At 30.0% G+C, this 18,769-nt stretch overlaps 1 protein-coding gene across 1 annotated transcript in view; it reads left to right on the forward strand.

The window, feature by feature from the left end:
* Cow (Proteoglycan Cow) overlaps window positions 1–18,769 on the forward strand; it is a 341,672-nt gene that overhangs the window by 290,480 nt on the left and 32,423 nt on the right. The window contains exons 3-5 of the mRNA XM_076394624.1: window positions 9,698–9,800; window positions 12,938–13,075; window positions 13,143–13,288. Coding sequence (XP_076250739.1) covers window positions 9,698–9,800; window positions 12,938–13,075; window positions 13,143–13,288 — 387 coding nt within the window. The remainder of the gene's footprint in view (window positions 1–9,697; window positions 9,801–12,937; window positions 13,076–13,142; window positions 13,289–18,769) is intronic.

The following is an 18,769-nucleotide window of genomic DNA, read 5'->3' on the forward strand; positions in this document are numbered from 1 at the left end:
TAAAAAAGTTTAGTTTGAATTTTTATGAAAACTATGTACTCATTGTCATTATGTTTTATCTTATTTTTTATTATAAAAAAATATTTCAATATTTAAGAATTAAGGCGCCAAAATATTTTAATAACTCATATTTCAATTACGAAAAAGAAGACTATTAATAGAGACTTATTTAATATTACTAACTGTCTATCAATAAGATGGCGGAGTACTATTTATTAAGAGTAGAACTAAAAATTGGACACCAGTTTAATATTTTATCAATTATATGAAAAAAGTTATTTCGATCCTTAAAATTATTCTCTCTTTACAAGTCAGTTACAATTTACTTTACGCATTTTGAACAATGGAGAAGACTGAACCTAAATTCTTCGCAAAAAATTAATTTACATAAATGTTTTTTCAATAATCTGTTTTCTCAGTATCTTATTTATTACCAAAAAATCAAATAGCTGTTAACAATTACTAATACATTTACAAAGACATAAACTGTAAATTAATACAGGCATATTTAAAATGGATAATGTAACTATGATCTGTCATCAGGCCTTACTTTTTACTATATGACACTTTGCCGAAGTGCATCCAGCCTATTTTTCTAACGTTCAATGACTCCGGAAAAAGAATTACACTGAAGGGTATACTGTTCTATTGAAAATTAATGAGTTTATTCAATTCAATGATTTTGTATATGGCAACATCACTATAGATACTATTCCATATTCCTAAATCAAAACAAGAAGTGATATGAGCCCTGAGCTCTGAGCGAGTTAGTGTCCTGAAATCGACGAAGAAAAAAAGACTTGGCTCCCGAATAATCTTCAAATTAGCAAATCAATAAAACCAATTGGTGTAAAATTATGAAACAATTGGAAAGAACAAATTGGTTTAAAAAAAACATACCCAACAAATGGTTTTTTCCATTTCATTAAGTTTTCCATCATTTTAAATTAATAAGATCATGACACAAAGCAAAACATATTAGAACCAAAATAAAACAACTATACTGGTTAGTCGGAAGATACACTCAACTTGATCTAAAATCAAAGAGGTTGATCTATAATAGAATTGTATAGCTAGTTTGGACCTATGGGGTGTGAATATGGGGTTGCATTAAAAATTCAAATTAACTAGTCAAACAACGCTGCCAAAACAAGGTTCTTCGATTGATTACCAATGTCTATCGCTACGTATCCAACGAAAAACTGCACGATGACCTGAAATCAAATCGATTTGCGAAGTTATCCAATATTTCGCCTTGAAATACGAAAAGAGATTACTAAATCATACTAACGTGGAAGCAATACAACTGCTGGACAGCGCGCAGGATGTCAGGAGATTGAAGCGAACAAAACCATACGAACTTATATAAAGTGTATACGTTTAGTGTAAACTATAGCCATAAGTTATGATAATATTATAATTGAGGAATACATATTGATGTATTTTCTCGCACTCGTCTTGCTTGTGAATTAATCCAAGTACATAGGAAAACTAGTAATAAATTAATTGTAAATTAAGATTGTACTAAGCGTATCTAATAAAGATGTTATAAAAAAAGTCGGAAGATACACTCAACTTGATCTAAAATCAAAGAGGTTTATCTATAATAGAATTATAAAGCCAGTTTGGACCTATGGGGTGCCAATATGGGATTGCACTAAAAATTCAAATTAACTAGTCAAACAACGCTGTCAAAACAAGGTTCTTCGATTGATTACCAATGCCTATCGCTACGTAACCAACGAAGAACTGCACGATGACCTGGAAATCAAATGGATTTGCGAAGTTATCCAATATTTCGCCTTGAAACACGAAAAGAGATTACTAAATCATACTAACGTGGAAGCAACACAACTGCTGGACAGCGCGCAGGATGTCAGGCGATTGAAGCGAACAAAACCAAACGAACTTATATAAAGTGTATACGTTTAGTGTAAACTATAGCAATAAGTTATGATAATATTATAATTGAGGAATACATATTGATGTATTTTCTCGCACTCGTCTTGCTTGTGAATTAATCCAAGTACATAGGAAAACTAGTAATAAATTAATTGTAAATTAAGATTGTATTAAGCGTATGTAATAAAGATGTTATAAAAAAAATTTAATTAATAATGTACACAATTTTGTACAATAAAGTATTGATTAATTCACAATCCTAGTCTATTGATGAATAAATTTATATTTATTTAAAAAATGTATTTTTATTGGTCAGGTCGAGATTTTCGTTGCCGATTTGCCTTTCAAAAATATTCAACGGGTCGAATTTGATATATCTGAATGTTACACGATTCCATGAATATATTGAAATGATGGGCAATGCAAATTAAATTTTTATTCGTATACACTATAGGCAACTGCATTATAGCTATTTCAGTGGTTTTAAAATCTTTACGACCCAATAAAACGACTATTCTTTGTCGAATTTCGTATTTATATTAGTCTACATGGAAATTATTTAGATTGCAAATTCCTATTTTAATGTCCATCAAACTGTGATAGTAACAACTTTACTGCCCCTTTATTATACATGTATTGTGTTCCTCAGTGTTAGCCATCACAGTTTTACTAGTTTAGGTATTATGTTTATTTTTTATTCAGTTAGAAATGAGATATAATAAATCAAACAAATAAAATTTATTTTATAATGCATCTAAAAAAGAACGCTTGAGTTGGTCCCAATTATTTCTAAGTTTTAAACAAGTTTTAGTGATAATTTTTGTAAACCACGAATTTTCCATCATCCAGATGATCTAAAAAGTTAAAACATAAATTAAAGTTATTGTTTCAGTAATTTTGACGTAATCTACCTTCAAAACCTGATGATGTCAATATCTTAGTTGGTCTCTAAACCTTCTCTTATCAGAACCGAAGTACTAGGTTTACGGTATTGTCTCCTTTTTCTCTTGTTTTGATAAAATATCATAGGACTGATTGTTCATATCTATTCATCAGAACACAAAATAATTTTAATCATTTTTATTGAAATAAATACATAAAATATAAATGAAACAGTTATTTTTGCACCATATAAAGGATGTCTAATGTTTCTACTCTGGTTTCCTTTTTCCATCGTTTTCTACAGCCATTTTCTACATTCCTGGTAACATGGCGATACCGTGTCGAAAGAAATATGTTTGTTTGTTAGCGGTTAAATCACCAATCATTTTCAAAGGTCTTCAGTATTTTGAAACCGTGTGACAACCATGTAATTCTACATGGATCTAAAGAAGTGATGAATTGAAAGTCGGTATGTCCAATGACTACACAAAGTGCGCCGCAATATTCTATTTGAGTTGCAATATTGCATCTTTCATAAATATTCAACTCTTCTATGTAGTCTATTAGGTAGATGCCACCATATGCACAGCGAGATTGTATGGCCATGAATATTCTGCTTTGATGTCTATATGGATGGTCTCCTTGAAAGTCATGGGTTAGACTTTTTACACTTGTCTTTTTGAATTGCTAAAATTAATCCACTTTTAATTATCCCCAGTTATACTACAGCACAGAATCTTAACAACAAATTGACCAAGCAACATCACCATAAATTTAGAATACTTCAAATATCTTTTTCAAAAGCTCTCTTGAAATCAAACAAAAATGTTAACAAATAAGGATAAATGGAAATGATTAATTTATATAGAGAAATGTCAAAGTGGTCGAATCTAACATTTAGGTAACGTTGCAAAATTGCAATTGTTGATACACATTGATACTTGTCCACCAACATGTAAACACCTAATAATATTCTCATTTAAGAGGATGTAGCACCGAGACAAAAATTTTAAGAAGACTTCACCATTGTGATAAATATGGGTAATAATTACCTATTAACAAAGAAATATTTAGTAATTATTAATTTCAAAGCATCTCATTACGCAGATGATCAATCTGGTTGAATTTCCTAGTTATTTTGATCATACGTCATCTAAGTATGTAACGTCAAAATGTCGCAATGTTGCCGTATCAACTCTGAATTTTAGTTCACTTTAGCTCTGACATACAACTAAATTCTAATCTAAATAAAATAATGAAACAAAAATATTGTTATCAAATATAATTTATTTTAACATTATACTAATTTAAGGCATATATTATCATATGACTTAAAACTACAATTAAGTACAAAGTTATAATTGTTTGTAGGTTAGGCTTGTATTTGATTATATTTACATTGAACACTTTTCCATACCACTTATTAGTTAGAGTTCTAGACGCGTTTGTAGTTGTATCCCTAATCCACCTAATTAACAACTGTATATCCAAGTAATACATTTTACTTTCATTAGAGAGAATATTTACCTTTTACGCTTAGTTCTTGTGTCTTTCGGTACAGTGTCTCCTTGTAAAAATATTTTGATATCACTGTATTTCTCCCTCATTTGTTCTGTTAATATATGTATATATGTTTCTTGATAAAACTAGATTTAATAACAGCAACCTACTTAATGTTTTTGCCATATCTACAAACGAGTCACTACTCTTTCTTTTCTAGCACATTATATATACTGAAAATTTATACACTGTATATCTTTGCACATAAATATTTTACACTATACAATAACATTTCCATATATATCATATATTAATTAATCATATATTAATCATATATTTATACTCACCTTTACTTGTTTCCATTCTCATCACCCTGTCTTAGAAATTGGCTCAATGCTGCCATCATATCATATTCAGAAAGTTTCATTCAAGTGAATAAGTAAGCTGTTAATTTCCAATCTATCTAACATTTGTTCACAATTCAATCACTTGTCAATTTCTTCTTCAATGTGTCTTATTGAGTTTATCCAAACCGAATGTTATTTACCATTCCTGTTTCCAGCACAAAGCACAATATATCCGCAATGAATTATTTATAAATGTTATGACTAATAAAACCTAATCAACTGTTATTCCAACATTTACCTTTTTCCATCAACTTTTGTTGTCATAACATTATTTTTAATATCATCTTGCCATGAGTGATCCCTGGTTTTTATTTTATTATATGCTTTTGAACATTGTATTCTTTTTAAAACAATATCCGGAGTTCCATTAGACCTCTTCGATACTTTTCAGACTTTTTTTCGACACTTTCCTTTGAAATAATTATATTAAATTATGTTTGTATTGAAAAACTACTAACTGTTTTTATATATTTATAATATCAAGCTGATCTTGATTTGTCGCCTGTTTCGTATTAGGACAGTTTTTTTTTCGGTGAATTCAAGATTATATTTTTCATTTTGAGATGTCCATACTAAAATTCAGTGCAGCTGCAATACTCATAAAATACACAAATAAAAATATTTTCAATAAAAATCGCAGCAAATTGCTATTTAACAGTAAAAATGCTTACCTCTCGAACGAATTTTACCGGCAAGATGGGACCTCCATTATCTCGTTCCTGTTCAAAGTAACTGATTAGATACACAATCTGTTCTGTCTGTCTTTGGAATTTTCAATCAGAGTAATAATAAGCAACGATTAGAAGTTTATCAAAACAAGCAAAGCATTAATATATTATATACCTAAGGTAAGTAGTAGTCATAAGAGGTTTATATACCTCTTATCACTATTGTTTTGAAGAATTTTGCATACGTTTCACTACCGGACAACTTTAACAGGCTAGTTCGGTTACACGTTCGAACTTATCAGACAACATTATGCCTCTTTTTAACCAAAATAAAATCAGTAGGAAAATATTATCTGATTATAAAACGAAATTACAAATTTCATATGATAATACATTAAACATCTTGATGTTATGTACAAAAACTATGAATATTCTATATATACACATAATTTGCTAACAATAAAACAAAAATACATTCAAATTCGGTTACAAAAATAAGCCATTTCTTCACTATGGGAGGGGCTTCGGTCTAAAAACATGATTTTGAGTCAAAATAAGAGATTTTTCTATTGTATCAGTCTTGGAAAGTAATTTGAATTTTAAAAATTCGTCGTAGGGACATATTCTTAAAGGGTTAAGCTTTCGAAAATATGAAGAAAAAGTCTATTTTGTCAAATTTCTAAACTATATAATATCACCATAAGGTCCAGAAATCTCGCAATAAGGTGTTTACATTAGTTTTTGGAAACAAATAGCGTTTTGTTCATGAGTTACACTGAAACTAGTAATACAAAAATCTTTAATAATTAGGGCAACCTTTTGAAGACATACAGAGTTTGCAAAAAGTAATCAGTGAAAATAAACAAAAAAGAGAATTCTGTGATTATTTATTTTCTGTGACCTTCTGAATAAGATTTATTCAAATATAATTCGGTATATTGCAGACTTTTTATTTATTTTAATGAAACATATATTGTAATGAGATATATTGTTATTATAATTCCTATTAACCCTATATGCGATGCCAAATAGACTATTTTACATTTTCGTTTATTTAGCTGCGGCTCGCATAAATCATTTTTATTGGCGTAGAAGCGAAATTCGCTCATCTATAAACTGAAATTTATTCGCGTTTGGGATTATGGCAAATCTACAGCGGAGCAGTGTGAAATTATATGAAAATATTTATATATATTGGATGGTCGGTCCATACCAGTTAAAAATATAATTTTCATTCATGTCGTTCCATTATTTTTAGCAGTTGTTTGAAACGCATATATACGTAAATTTACCAGCAATAAATATGCTGCATCAAAATGTTTAATGGATATTATAAAATGATTAATATACACAGTTTGTTTTAAGCTAGATTTGTTGAGCCTTACGACCCCATTATATTGAACTAGTCTATAAAAATATGAAATTAAAATAAATAAAGCAATATCTAACTTGTTAACAAGTTAAAACCATCCATGCATATAAAAATGAAATGTTGGTAAATCTCGCTAAAACTCAAGAACTATTGAACCGATTTGGCTAATTTTGATTTTCAAATATTTTTATTAATTAAATATTTTAAAAGTACTGGAAAGATTGATATGTTTATTTGCTCATACAAAATGCATCTGCTACAAAGGATCGACATTGTGTTTAGTTGTTTTTTTCATGACTTATATTTCTTACAAATGTGGGTATTTTTTGATTTGATGTGAAAATGTCCGCTAACTTTCCAAAAGAGGAAAGTTGTTAAATATTATGACAACTTTGATGTCAGCTTCCTAGTACAAAATAATACTTTTAATCACATAGCAAGCTTTTTTAGTTAACTATATTATTATATAAGCATATCAGTATATAATTTATCTTCACATTATTAAAGTTTAATTTAAATTTAATATCACAGGTCTTGGTTCAGATTATATTTTATTCTATATTCATTTTAACTTCTACAGCTCTCTATTGATTATTAAAAAATTAAAGACTTTTTTCGGTTTTGATGTCAAATTATCTTTATTATGGTATTGTTCATGTCTTATTGCTTTTTGAATAAAGTGCTCTACAGTGACTCTGAAAGTAATTCATATCTGTGAATATTTGAATTAAAATCTTTAGCATAACATATCATGAAAATCCAAATGCTCGCACTAATTTGAGAATCTCACTAAAACAACTACAGTGAATTATACAGCCACAGTAGTTTATAAGTTAGAGGTGTTTTATTATATTTAGATTAAACTCTTTTCCACATCACACATGAAGTAGAATTCTAGGCGCGATTTTTATGTAGTGATATCCCCCTGGAAACCTAATTTACTTAATTAACAATTATTAATTACAAATAATTATATTTTACTTCCACTAGAGAGCTTATTTATCTTTTTAGGTTTTGTTCTTGTTTCCTTTGATGGAGTCTTTACTTGTCAACTTATTTTGATATAACTGTATTTGTCGTTTTTTTTCTATTGCTACCTGTGTACACCATGCTTTATAAAATTAATCACTGAAATATCCCTAACGTATTTACCATATCTACAAAACAGTTAGTATTCATCCTCTCATCATACACGCTGACGTAATGATCATGTATAAATCTGAACAATTACAAATATATATATACACACAAATCTTTAACACCCTACAATACAATTTTCTACAGTTATCCTCTATTAATTATATACATACATTTAGTTGTTTCCACTCTCATCACCCTGTCTTAGTAATTGTCAGCATTCCATCATTATCACATATCCCGAAAACTTCATTTAGTCACTGTCACTTTCTGAGTCACTGTTCCAGTCAATTACTAAGCTGTTGATTTCCAATCTATCAAAAACTTATTCATGGTTCTACCATGTCTCGTCCAGCATGTCTATTGTAATAATTCTGTGCGAACCCCCATATCAACCCGACCTCTTCAAAACGTATTTCATGTTTTTAAAGTCATTCCTTCATTACAGCCTTTATTGATGCACTTATTGGTATGTTTTCTCCTAGTGTGCCATCATACGGTGCATTGTCCATAATAATAACTAATGGTTCCTTCAGGTTCTTTAACAATTTATTTTCAAACCAGGGCAAAAACATGTTATGGTTCATTTTCCCATAGTAGTCGCCCTTGGAGTTGGAAGAAAATACTAACTCTACTCCAGGACCATTATTATTGTCTACATGAATAACAGCATATCTGCAATGAATTATAAAAAATATTATGACCAACATAACCTAATTAAATGTTATTTTAACTTTTACCTTTTTCCATCAGCTTTTGTTATTTTTACATTCTTTTTATTAGGGCCTTGCCAAGTCAAGTCTCGTCAGGATGCACAATTGCAAATAACAAATCTTCTTTGATTTTATTATATGATTTTAGAAATTGAATGATTTTCAAGGCGATGTCTGGAAGTTATATTAGACCTCTTCGAGGCTTATCTGTACACCATTTAAATCCTATGTCCCCTAACACTGTATGAAGGGACGACTTACATCCCTCAAAAAGCTGCATATCCCTAAGATTTTATGAATACTTTCCAAACTAATAATTTTCTCTGAAATAATTTTATTAACTTATGTTTATATCGAAAAAAAAAATTATGTACTCACCGTTTTTATACAATTCATATATCAAATAGAGCTAACATCGCACATCGCACTTCGTATGTGGACGGGTTTTCTTTAGTGAACGTAACATATTGTTCTTAATTTTTTTAGAGATTTTAGTCACTGTATCCACATTAATATCCAGCGCAGCAGCAATATGCTAAAACACATTTTCAATAAAACTGCAGCAACTTATTATATTTAATATCATCAATACTTACCTCTATAGCAGGATTTACTGTTACAATTTGTTATTACATGTCTTCAGGCAGCATTGTATCTCTTTTTACCTGGAATAAAATGAGAACGAAAATATTGTCCGATTCTAAAATGAATTTAAAAATTACAGCAGGCAATACATTAAATATCTTAATGACGCGCATATTCACTGTTGCAATAGACTAAGTAGTTAACAATACCTCCGACTAGAAATATTTTGTGAATAACCTCAACCGCTATAATATAAATCTATTATTTACCATATATTAAATCGACAGCTATTAAAAATATTTGAACTGAAACCCCGGAGATCATAAAAAAAAATCTAACAAAAAACCATTTAATATATTGAGCGTAAAATGGCACAAGAAATCAAATCTCACTCCCCGAGAAGCGTCTTCTAGAGGTAACAAAAAAAGGAAACGGCATATATTTCGACCCTGGGCGGTATAATAAATCAGACCATAAGGAATATAATAATCGAAAAGGCAGAGTTAATACATCCGCATTGTTCTTTTTCAGGTGATTTGTGTCGACCGCTGAACTGTAAAAAGAAGGAGATTTGTCTGCTGGAAGACACATTCACCGCCGTCTGTGTATCGAGAAAGGAACTGAAGAAAAACGGGTAAGGATCGTCCATCTTTTTTCCATACGCTTTCTAATTCCCTTTCCAACGGCGTTAGAATCGTACCGTGAACTTTGCATGTTTATTACATGGAACAAAAAATTTACAGACCGATAAAGTATACCTTCAACAATATTACGAATAAAATGTTCTTTATTCGCCGTTCTTAGACTGGAATACAAAAAAGTGTATTTTAATAATATTTCTAAGAGGTAATAAAAGCAAAATGTTGTTATTTATTTATCTTATTTTATCTTAAGAACAGTAATAAACATGTGTTTATATACAATATTAAAAACATATTAACACTATAAAATAGATTAATAGATTATTTGAAGACTTAAGATAATAATCAGAGTGTAAGGGTTGCTATTTATACTTCTAACCCAATAATTTTTTTTATTAATTAAATAAAACTAAACTACTTTCATTAAAGTTAGGAACTCACTTATACACTAAACAAGTGTGTGAAATTTGATATGGTTTGGTTGTCAGTAGCTCTATTGCTTCCACGTTGCTGTGAGTTAGCAACATTATTTCATATTCGAAAGCGAAATCTTGAATCGCTTCATTTATCTACTTGATCTCGAGGTCATCGTGCAGCTCTTTGTTGGTTACGTAGCGATAAGCATTGCTAATTAATCGTAGAATTTTACTTTGGGTGTGTTGAGTTACTAGTGGGTTTGACGTTATAGTACAACTCCGTAGGCCCCAATTGGCTTTATGATTAACTGATAAACTAATCTCTTTGATGTTAGGTCACGCTGAGAGTATATTCCGACTAACTGCTTTTTGTCTAATATGATGTTTCTAATTTAACCTACCATCGAGATATATTCCAAGATATTTAGTTGATCCTGCTTGAGGAATCAGGCTTCCGTCAAGTGATATAATTAGGTTTTGGTCATTTCACCGAACGCAAAATTAACATGCGCAGATTTGGAGCTATTTAGCTTTATTTTTCATTCTCTAGTCCATATGTAGATATTGTTCACCGCTACTTATACTTTTCTGTTACTGTTTCTTTTATTGTTGGGATATCAGCAGAATAAAGTAGATACAGGAGTGGTCCCAAGACATTACCCTGTGGAACTGCCGACGAAATAGGTTTAAGTGTTGAGAATACCCCTTCATGCGAGACACTAAATTTTCTTCTGAAAATAAATAATTCTTTATACCAATTTTACAATCCTGCAATGTCCGGATGCTTCCATTTATATATTTTAAGTTCGTCGATGTCTTGGTAATCCACATCGAAAGGTATGTCCTATTATGGAATGTTCGAGTTAATTTTTTGCACGAGATAATTTTTTTTAATTACTGAAAATGCTGAACAATGATATTCATTGAAAACTTTGAAGACTAGCTATATAATATACTAATAATAACCAAAGTCAAAAATATAAATAGCAACCCTCGTGTTAAAGATGGAAATATTAAAGGAAATTACAAATCGAAAATATAAAGTCACATAACCAGAAAAAAAACACAAAGTTACTTTAATTAATATTCATTTTAACTTTTTTTGTCTAATTGAAAAAGGCAGAACCAGGATTATGATAAACAAAAACATTGTTATCTATTATATGTTGTAATAACTCTACTTAGTTTACAACCTATCAACTAGTCATTGCGGTAGCCCGTAATACACCTTGCTAATCCTTCCATTGCATAACAATGCTTTATGGCCATTCCGCCTAGATGTCGATGTAGATGCCTCACCTGGACCCTAGTTAGACTTGTGTACTAGATTCAATTTTTATCATTGGTTACAATTTTATAGAGATAATTCTTTTGTAAACAATGAATCAAAAATTCTGAAACGATTTGAGATCAAATAGTGTGGAGCAATTTTCCTTCCTTGGCCCTTTCCTATATCGCATGCCATATAGAAAGAGTTGGCTCTTCAACTGCTGATTATCTGAAAATTATTTGAGTTGAGTTTTCATGTAATAAGTATTGCAATTAATTGTCTTCGAAATGTTTAGTCTCCAAACTCTATATTTACTTTTAACATCAAAATTACCACCTAAAATTGGAAATACAATGTAGCAACATACGGTTACAAAAGTGATTAATAAACTGTGCTGGCAGATTTATCCAAATCAAACAGAGTTATACATGCTATCCCTGTTAGTTCTAACCAATACGCCGCTGTTGGTTCTGCAGGTTTGAATATTCCTCGCCTAATCTCGCCTCTGCCGACGATCGGTAGTAACCGTTCTGACCCCAGATAGTGTCTCCTATTTTTTAGAAATGATTTACTTTATATCTATTTTTGAGCTGCTCGTTGCATTTTCCATCCTAAATATCTATTTCAACACTGAAGTCTGTGAGAAATTAATTAACCTTTATTCGATAGAAATATCCAGGACATTGCGATCTAAATATATACGTTTGTTCGATTGAAATTTAATATTGAATTCATTATATCACTTAACAATCTCTTCGATCACTATATTTGTGCAAGCATAACATGGAGCAGCAGTCCAGACCTACTACTAACCTATAGTCATTACTAACTTCTGCCTTTCTGCTTACACTCGACTATCAAAATTCTCTTAAAGTAATTGTTATACAAACTTGTCCAGGTCTCCATATAGACTCAGTGATTTTAAAGAACGATTGATATAAATATACCACTACGGAATAACCTCTAATGTTCCATGAAGCGAACTGAAAGATAATGAAAGCCAATTTTAATATATATTTCTTCAATAGGATTGGTTTCCTTTAGTTTATTTTGTACTGTCTTGTAACTAATTACGTTATTAAGGAATATTTATTAAACGAATTTTTTATGATTAAATACTTCTAAGAATTCTTAAAAAACATTAATATCTATGACACATTCCAGCTACCTCTAAATTATGTGTATAAAACCAGCTAAAGTAAAATGAAAAAAGTTTTCTGAATTTGAAAAAAGTTCTTGCTATTTTTGTTTAACCATGAGTTTATTCTTAGATGTAACGTTTATTTTTGGATTTTCTGCTTCTTATTTATATTATATTCATGCCCTACTAAATAAATAGAAAAATTTATTTTACTTATAACTTTTAAACAAAATATTAGAGTTGGTTTTGTTCTTAAAGGTCACCATAAACTCTACTTACACTAAAGTGATATTTCAATTTCAGAGACATCGTAGTCCCGAAATCTTCCGCTAAAACCGACGACCCCAAATCAAAAGATGAAGATGAAGACGATGACGTTTTCTATGATACGGAAGAAGATTCCGATGATGAAAGCTCTGATGATGTTAATGACTCCAGCGTGTATGTGTCATTGTTCCAGTTAACGTTTTCATGTTAATTAATTGTTTTTCTTGTTTTTTGAAATCAGATGCCGTCCATGTCCAGTAGTGAAACCAATATTCCTTTGTGGCTCAGACAATCGCACCTACAGTTCACTTTGCAGACTAGACTATCACAACTGTATACATCATACAACAATTAAAGTATCCTGTAAAGGATTTTGTCCATGCAAAGGTAGGTTTAATATTAATTTATATTTCGCATGTGAAAATAATATATATTATATTACAACTTTCCCTTGCGATAGCCCTCTTCTCTAATAATAAAATATAGGAAATAATTTAAAAAATTATATGATATTTTCAATATAATTTTGTATGTATAAACATAAACATGTAATATTAAATGAAGTAACATGTACTTATACATTATTTAGAACCAATTAGGTACATTATTATTTACAATACAGAAATGATATTAAAGTAATATATTTATAACCATTAAATTTTCATTTAATGCTTAATATTTCTATTGACTTCTCAAAACTTTATTCAGTTATTCAATATAGTCTTAAAAGTATTATAATACTCTTATAGTTTTAAAGTAAATTACTATAATAATTTATAGTTCGAAGAATAGATTGTCATATAGTTACATATTAAATTAATCGTTAAATATTTTAATATTTATCAGCAACTTAAAATATCATATACTAAATTACTTTTAATAATCCATAATTTCTTCTATTTGTTCCATGTGTTCCATCTAAGCAAATCATGTTGTTAGTTTCATTTTATCTACATATTCATCACCTAATTTATGTATTATTATAATATTTATCTTTTATACATACTTTTCACCTAAAATATATATAGAAAAACAATAAATTGAATAACAAACCAGACTTATTTGATAAAAGAATACTTTATTTACCTACATTTTTAATTAAAATTGCATCGTTTTTTATTTATTTATTCCACTATTCGATCTTTAAAACACTAGCCATCATATTTTTTCATGTCAGTAAATATATTTATTTCAAGCTATCGTTTTATATAATATTCTGGATTCTCACCATTACAGATAGCAGGTCTTTAATTTGTCTTCTATGGCTTAGTGGTTATCTACTGCTTTCTACTTACTAACAAATAAGGAATTAAAATTCTACGAACTAATTTATAATTGCGAATATTTTTACAATATACATTTTAACTCTTGATGGACAAATGAATGTATTTAATATCTGCAGTATTTGGTTACCGCTTTGTTTCAAAATTAAATGCATTTGAATTTATGCTAATGATTAATTGCTGATGAAACCATAAAGTATTAGAAGTCAATACCAATAAAATTTACAGGAAAATATCAATAAACTAACATTGACCTCTAATACAATGATATACTATGCCTATAAAACCTTATCAGTTAATAACAGTTCTTAAGCAAGAACAGCTTTTCTTAGGTGTTCTGATTTCAGGGCACATTACAAAAAAATATTATGCCTAAATATTGTTCCTCCGTAGAAACTTTAACCGTATCAAATTTCACTCCTTCCTGTGTCCCCATTTTCCTCAAAAAGAGAGGCAAAATTTTCACTAAACCGATTAAAATATAAATGTATTTGTAAATCATTTCAATTATAGTCATAAAAAATAAGGAATATTTTTATGAGAGATTAGATGATTTTTAGCATATCAACTTGCAATCATACGTATACGTCGATATTTTCTCCAACGGTAAAACTAACAATTCTACGCTCAATAATATTTCATCTTTAATAAGAACATAACTAAAATTTCATGATTATATTAAATTTGATTCGATAATTTCATAAACATCGCAAATTGCGGGCAGAAAGTTTATTTAACAAAAGTAAGTTGCACATATTTGTTTTTAAACATCACCGTCAACCCATAACCGGCCCACAGATCTACTTCTCAACAAATAGGCTACTATTAATGATACGGGATTTAACTAAATATCACAACAGTTGGCGATCAACGGTTCTAGCATCAGAGCATATTAGAGAATCCTTCTTTTTTAGGTGGCTTTTTACGAGCTTGATCCATGCCTTTTGCAGAGCTGTGCTCTGCATCTTCCACCAAAAAGGCTGTAAGGAATGCGTTCCCCTATACGACAGATAAATCGAAACCATTATAATCGGCATCTCTGAATATATTTCTCGACTGTTCACTGATCGTCGTCTTTTATATGAGTAACGTCGTTTCTAACACGATTTCGGATAGAAACATGTAGAATTTGGATTGATTTTTAAATGCAGAAGGATTGGCAAAATAAACGTTCGAGAAACGCGCGACATAGTTTGTCTTGAGGGTGATATTTCCTCTCATTTACCTGTACCAGCTTAGATAAGTAAAATGTCCTTCACTTTCTCTATATTTGACCCCTATAGATATACTACAGAAGGCGTTCATTAGTTGTCAATATTAGCGCTATTATTAGCGCTATAATAAGCAAACCTCCAATTGGCCAAAAAATCAATAACATCATAGTAATTTCATATTTCAAAATTCATATATAGATTCAATTCATATAATAACATAGACTTACAGAAGGAAAATGTTATTTTGCATTTTCATTATCAAACAATCAAAATATTGTACAATTCAATTTACACATGTTCAAGCTAATATTCTAAATAAAAATAAATGGTAACACTTAAATAATCTTAATACTGAAGAAACTATAAAAGAAATGCAATAATAGGATCTCTTGAAGTACTACAGAATACTTAAATTTAACTTAATAAGTTGCATGTATCAACTTCAAAAGAATGTTGATTGTGTGATGTGTGTCAATGAAGAATGGTGTTATTTGTGTATCGCCAAAAAAAGTAGTTTTTTTCACAAAAAGGGTAAATTTTCCAACAATTATAATCTTAATAAATTTATATTATAATTTTTAGTATTAAAATGTAAATAAATTAGTAACTCTCATGCATAAATATTATACTACTGTACAAGTAATTATAACAACAAACGACTTATTTCGTTATGCAGTCAAAATGATTTACATAAATAAAACATCCTCTCGAGTTTTACTTTCTCTTCATAAAAATTAAATATTTAAGAGGTTAATTTAAATAATTTGATGCATTATTTTTAAGTTGACTAGCTTTATATAATATATGTATCTTCCCAGTAATTATAAACATTATTTTTAAAAGATATTATATTTAATTCTATATTTTGAAAATGTAGAAAAGTATTTTCATGGAACATTAACTTTACAGTGTCATATTAAAAGGCATTCAACAATCAAAAATTCTGATTTTTAAAATTTGTTTTCTATATTATTTTAGTCAGACTTCAAATTTCAGATAATTTCCTTAAATTATAATGTATGTGATCTAGACTCTCGCATTAATGCTTCAGCCAAAAAATTAAAAAACTCGCAAATTAACCCTCACACAACAAAGTATCCAAAAGTATTTTCCGCCTTATTACTTTTATTGTTTGATTTGAAGAAACCTGACGCCAAACATCATCAAACACTCTTAGAAGCCTATGGCGATACTATTCCTTCAAATCGTATGAAAAATTTAAAAGCAGCGATTTTGGTGTCATGACAAAACTTATCCCATCGCAAAGTCAATCAGATCAAGTAAATAAAAGCATTTTGAGACAGACGTTTACATGCAATGGGAAAGATCTAAAAGGAGTTAAAAACACCACCAGCACGCTAAATACGAATTAAACTGTTATTTCAGAATTTTTCTAATATCAATTTAAAAAATAGGAGGTAAAATCATCATCTTGCATGACAACGATCAGCAAAAAGTTACAGGAGTTGTGAAGGATATACTGTTGCAGAACAAATACGTTTTGCCACATCCAACATACTAAGCAGACATAGTGGCTTCTGATAGTGACTATGTCATAGTGACTAGCACTTGTTTCCAAAATGCTGAAAAATTACGAAAATGGATTGATGATTAGATTGGTACCAAATCATAATCATTATTATGACCGTGTTGCCAAAAAAATAGGAAACAGCTGTAGGAATTGGCAGACAACTTTGATTAATATATGTTGGATCAACTTTTCTCAATAAAGACGTTTTAAAGTGGAAAATATTATCAGAATACATGAAAGAACCTAGTAGTTCTTTTTAATTTTATTATTTAATTATTAAATTTTTACTAGTCGTTTCCGACTAGCCTACAATTTCTCTTTATGATAACTTAAATCTAGGTATATAACTAGGTGGACCCATCGGCCCTGTTTCAATCTCTGGTGAAATAATGTTTATATATGTCAGTGCTGTATTTTTTACTATATGGAGCTCACTACACAAGATCAGATGGTTTGATTCTTTTGAGTCTGTGTCTTGTTCTAGTGATATCCAAAAGCTGCAATACTTCAGTATTTTCATGAGAGTGGAGTCTTTCCTCATGCCCTCTTGCAATTCTCTTGATTTATTGACTTACTATGGGTATTTGAAGGTCTCGATGTAGGTATTCAGTCCTATAGTATTTCAGTGCGCCATCAATACCAAAAATAGCAATTTATTATGTACTGATAATTGTGATTTTCTTCCAATTAGCCAGTATATTTTCCTATATTTCAATTCCAGTTATTTTCTTTTCTTCTTTATATGTTCCTTGCAGCGAAGTTTTGCATCAAGATTCGTTCCGAGATATTTAGCGTTGTTGCTATATGGAATGATAGTGTTATTTAATGTTATAGGTTAACTGCACATTCACAGATTTACTGGCTTTCGACTTTTTATTTAACTTTGGGTTTATTATTACATCTTACATGAATATCTTAGTTTTCAAAGGATTTTCATAAAAAAAGCATTCTAAATTTGTTCCAAAAATAATGTATTTTTATTTCTTTGTATATATATTACAATCTTACTATCAATTTAGTCGTGTAAGATAATTTGCCGAATGAACATTTGGTCTAATACTAGTTTGTTTTTGATAGCAACAATCTCCTACTTACCAGGTGTGTGCCGGAAAATCATTGCCAGTTTTTCTAGCAGATATCGCTAGGCTTAAGTATGCAATATTATGATTCGACAACTATGTAATTTTATTCTACTGACATCAAGCTTCAGAGCACTCGTGTTATATTTTGCAAAAGTAACACCATCATGGATTTATACCTCTTTGAATGTGTCAAGTTTCGTGTTTGAAAAACGCGTGTTTGTGACACACATTGCTTTTCTTATTTTGTCAAAAAAAAGTCACTGAAACTTATCATTTGCTGGTAGAAACTTACGGTAGGCATACTCTAACCCTAAAAACATGTGAGGCGTGATTTCAAAAATTCAAAAGTGGTGATTTCGATTACGTGCAAGACAAAGTTCTGGCAGACCGAAAAAGTTTGAAGATGCGAAATTGTAAGAGTTATTGGATAAAGACCCAACCCAAACTCAAAAACAATTGGCAGAAGCGTCGAATGTGACCCAGGATACTATGAGCGACAGATTACGCGCAATGGGGAAGATCCAAATGATGGGAAGATGGGTGGTACCACGTTAATTGAATGACAGGCAAATGGAAAATCGAAAAATAATGAAAAGTGGATTTATTTTGAAAACCTTAATCGGAAAAAAAATGCTTAGCACTTGGCGGAGTCGGCCGATCGAGATCCAAGGCCAAATCGTTTTGGTCGCAGGACAATACTCTATGATTGATGGGACTAGCGGCATGGTGTATTATAGTCCCGAGTACGCGCTACAATG

Source organism: Rhynchophorus ferrugineus, unplaced genomic scaffold, assembly GCF_030347505.1.
Source record: "Rhynchophorus ferrugineus isolate W39M unplaced genomic scaffold, kcgeb_rfMv2 rfM2, whole genome shotgun sequence".
In the NCBI taxonomy this organism is placed as follows: domain Eukaryota; kingdom Metazoa; phylum Arthropoda; class Insecta; order Coleoptera; family Curculionidae; genus Rhynchophorus; species Rhynchophorus ferrugineus.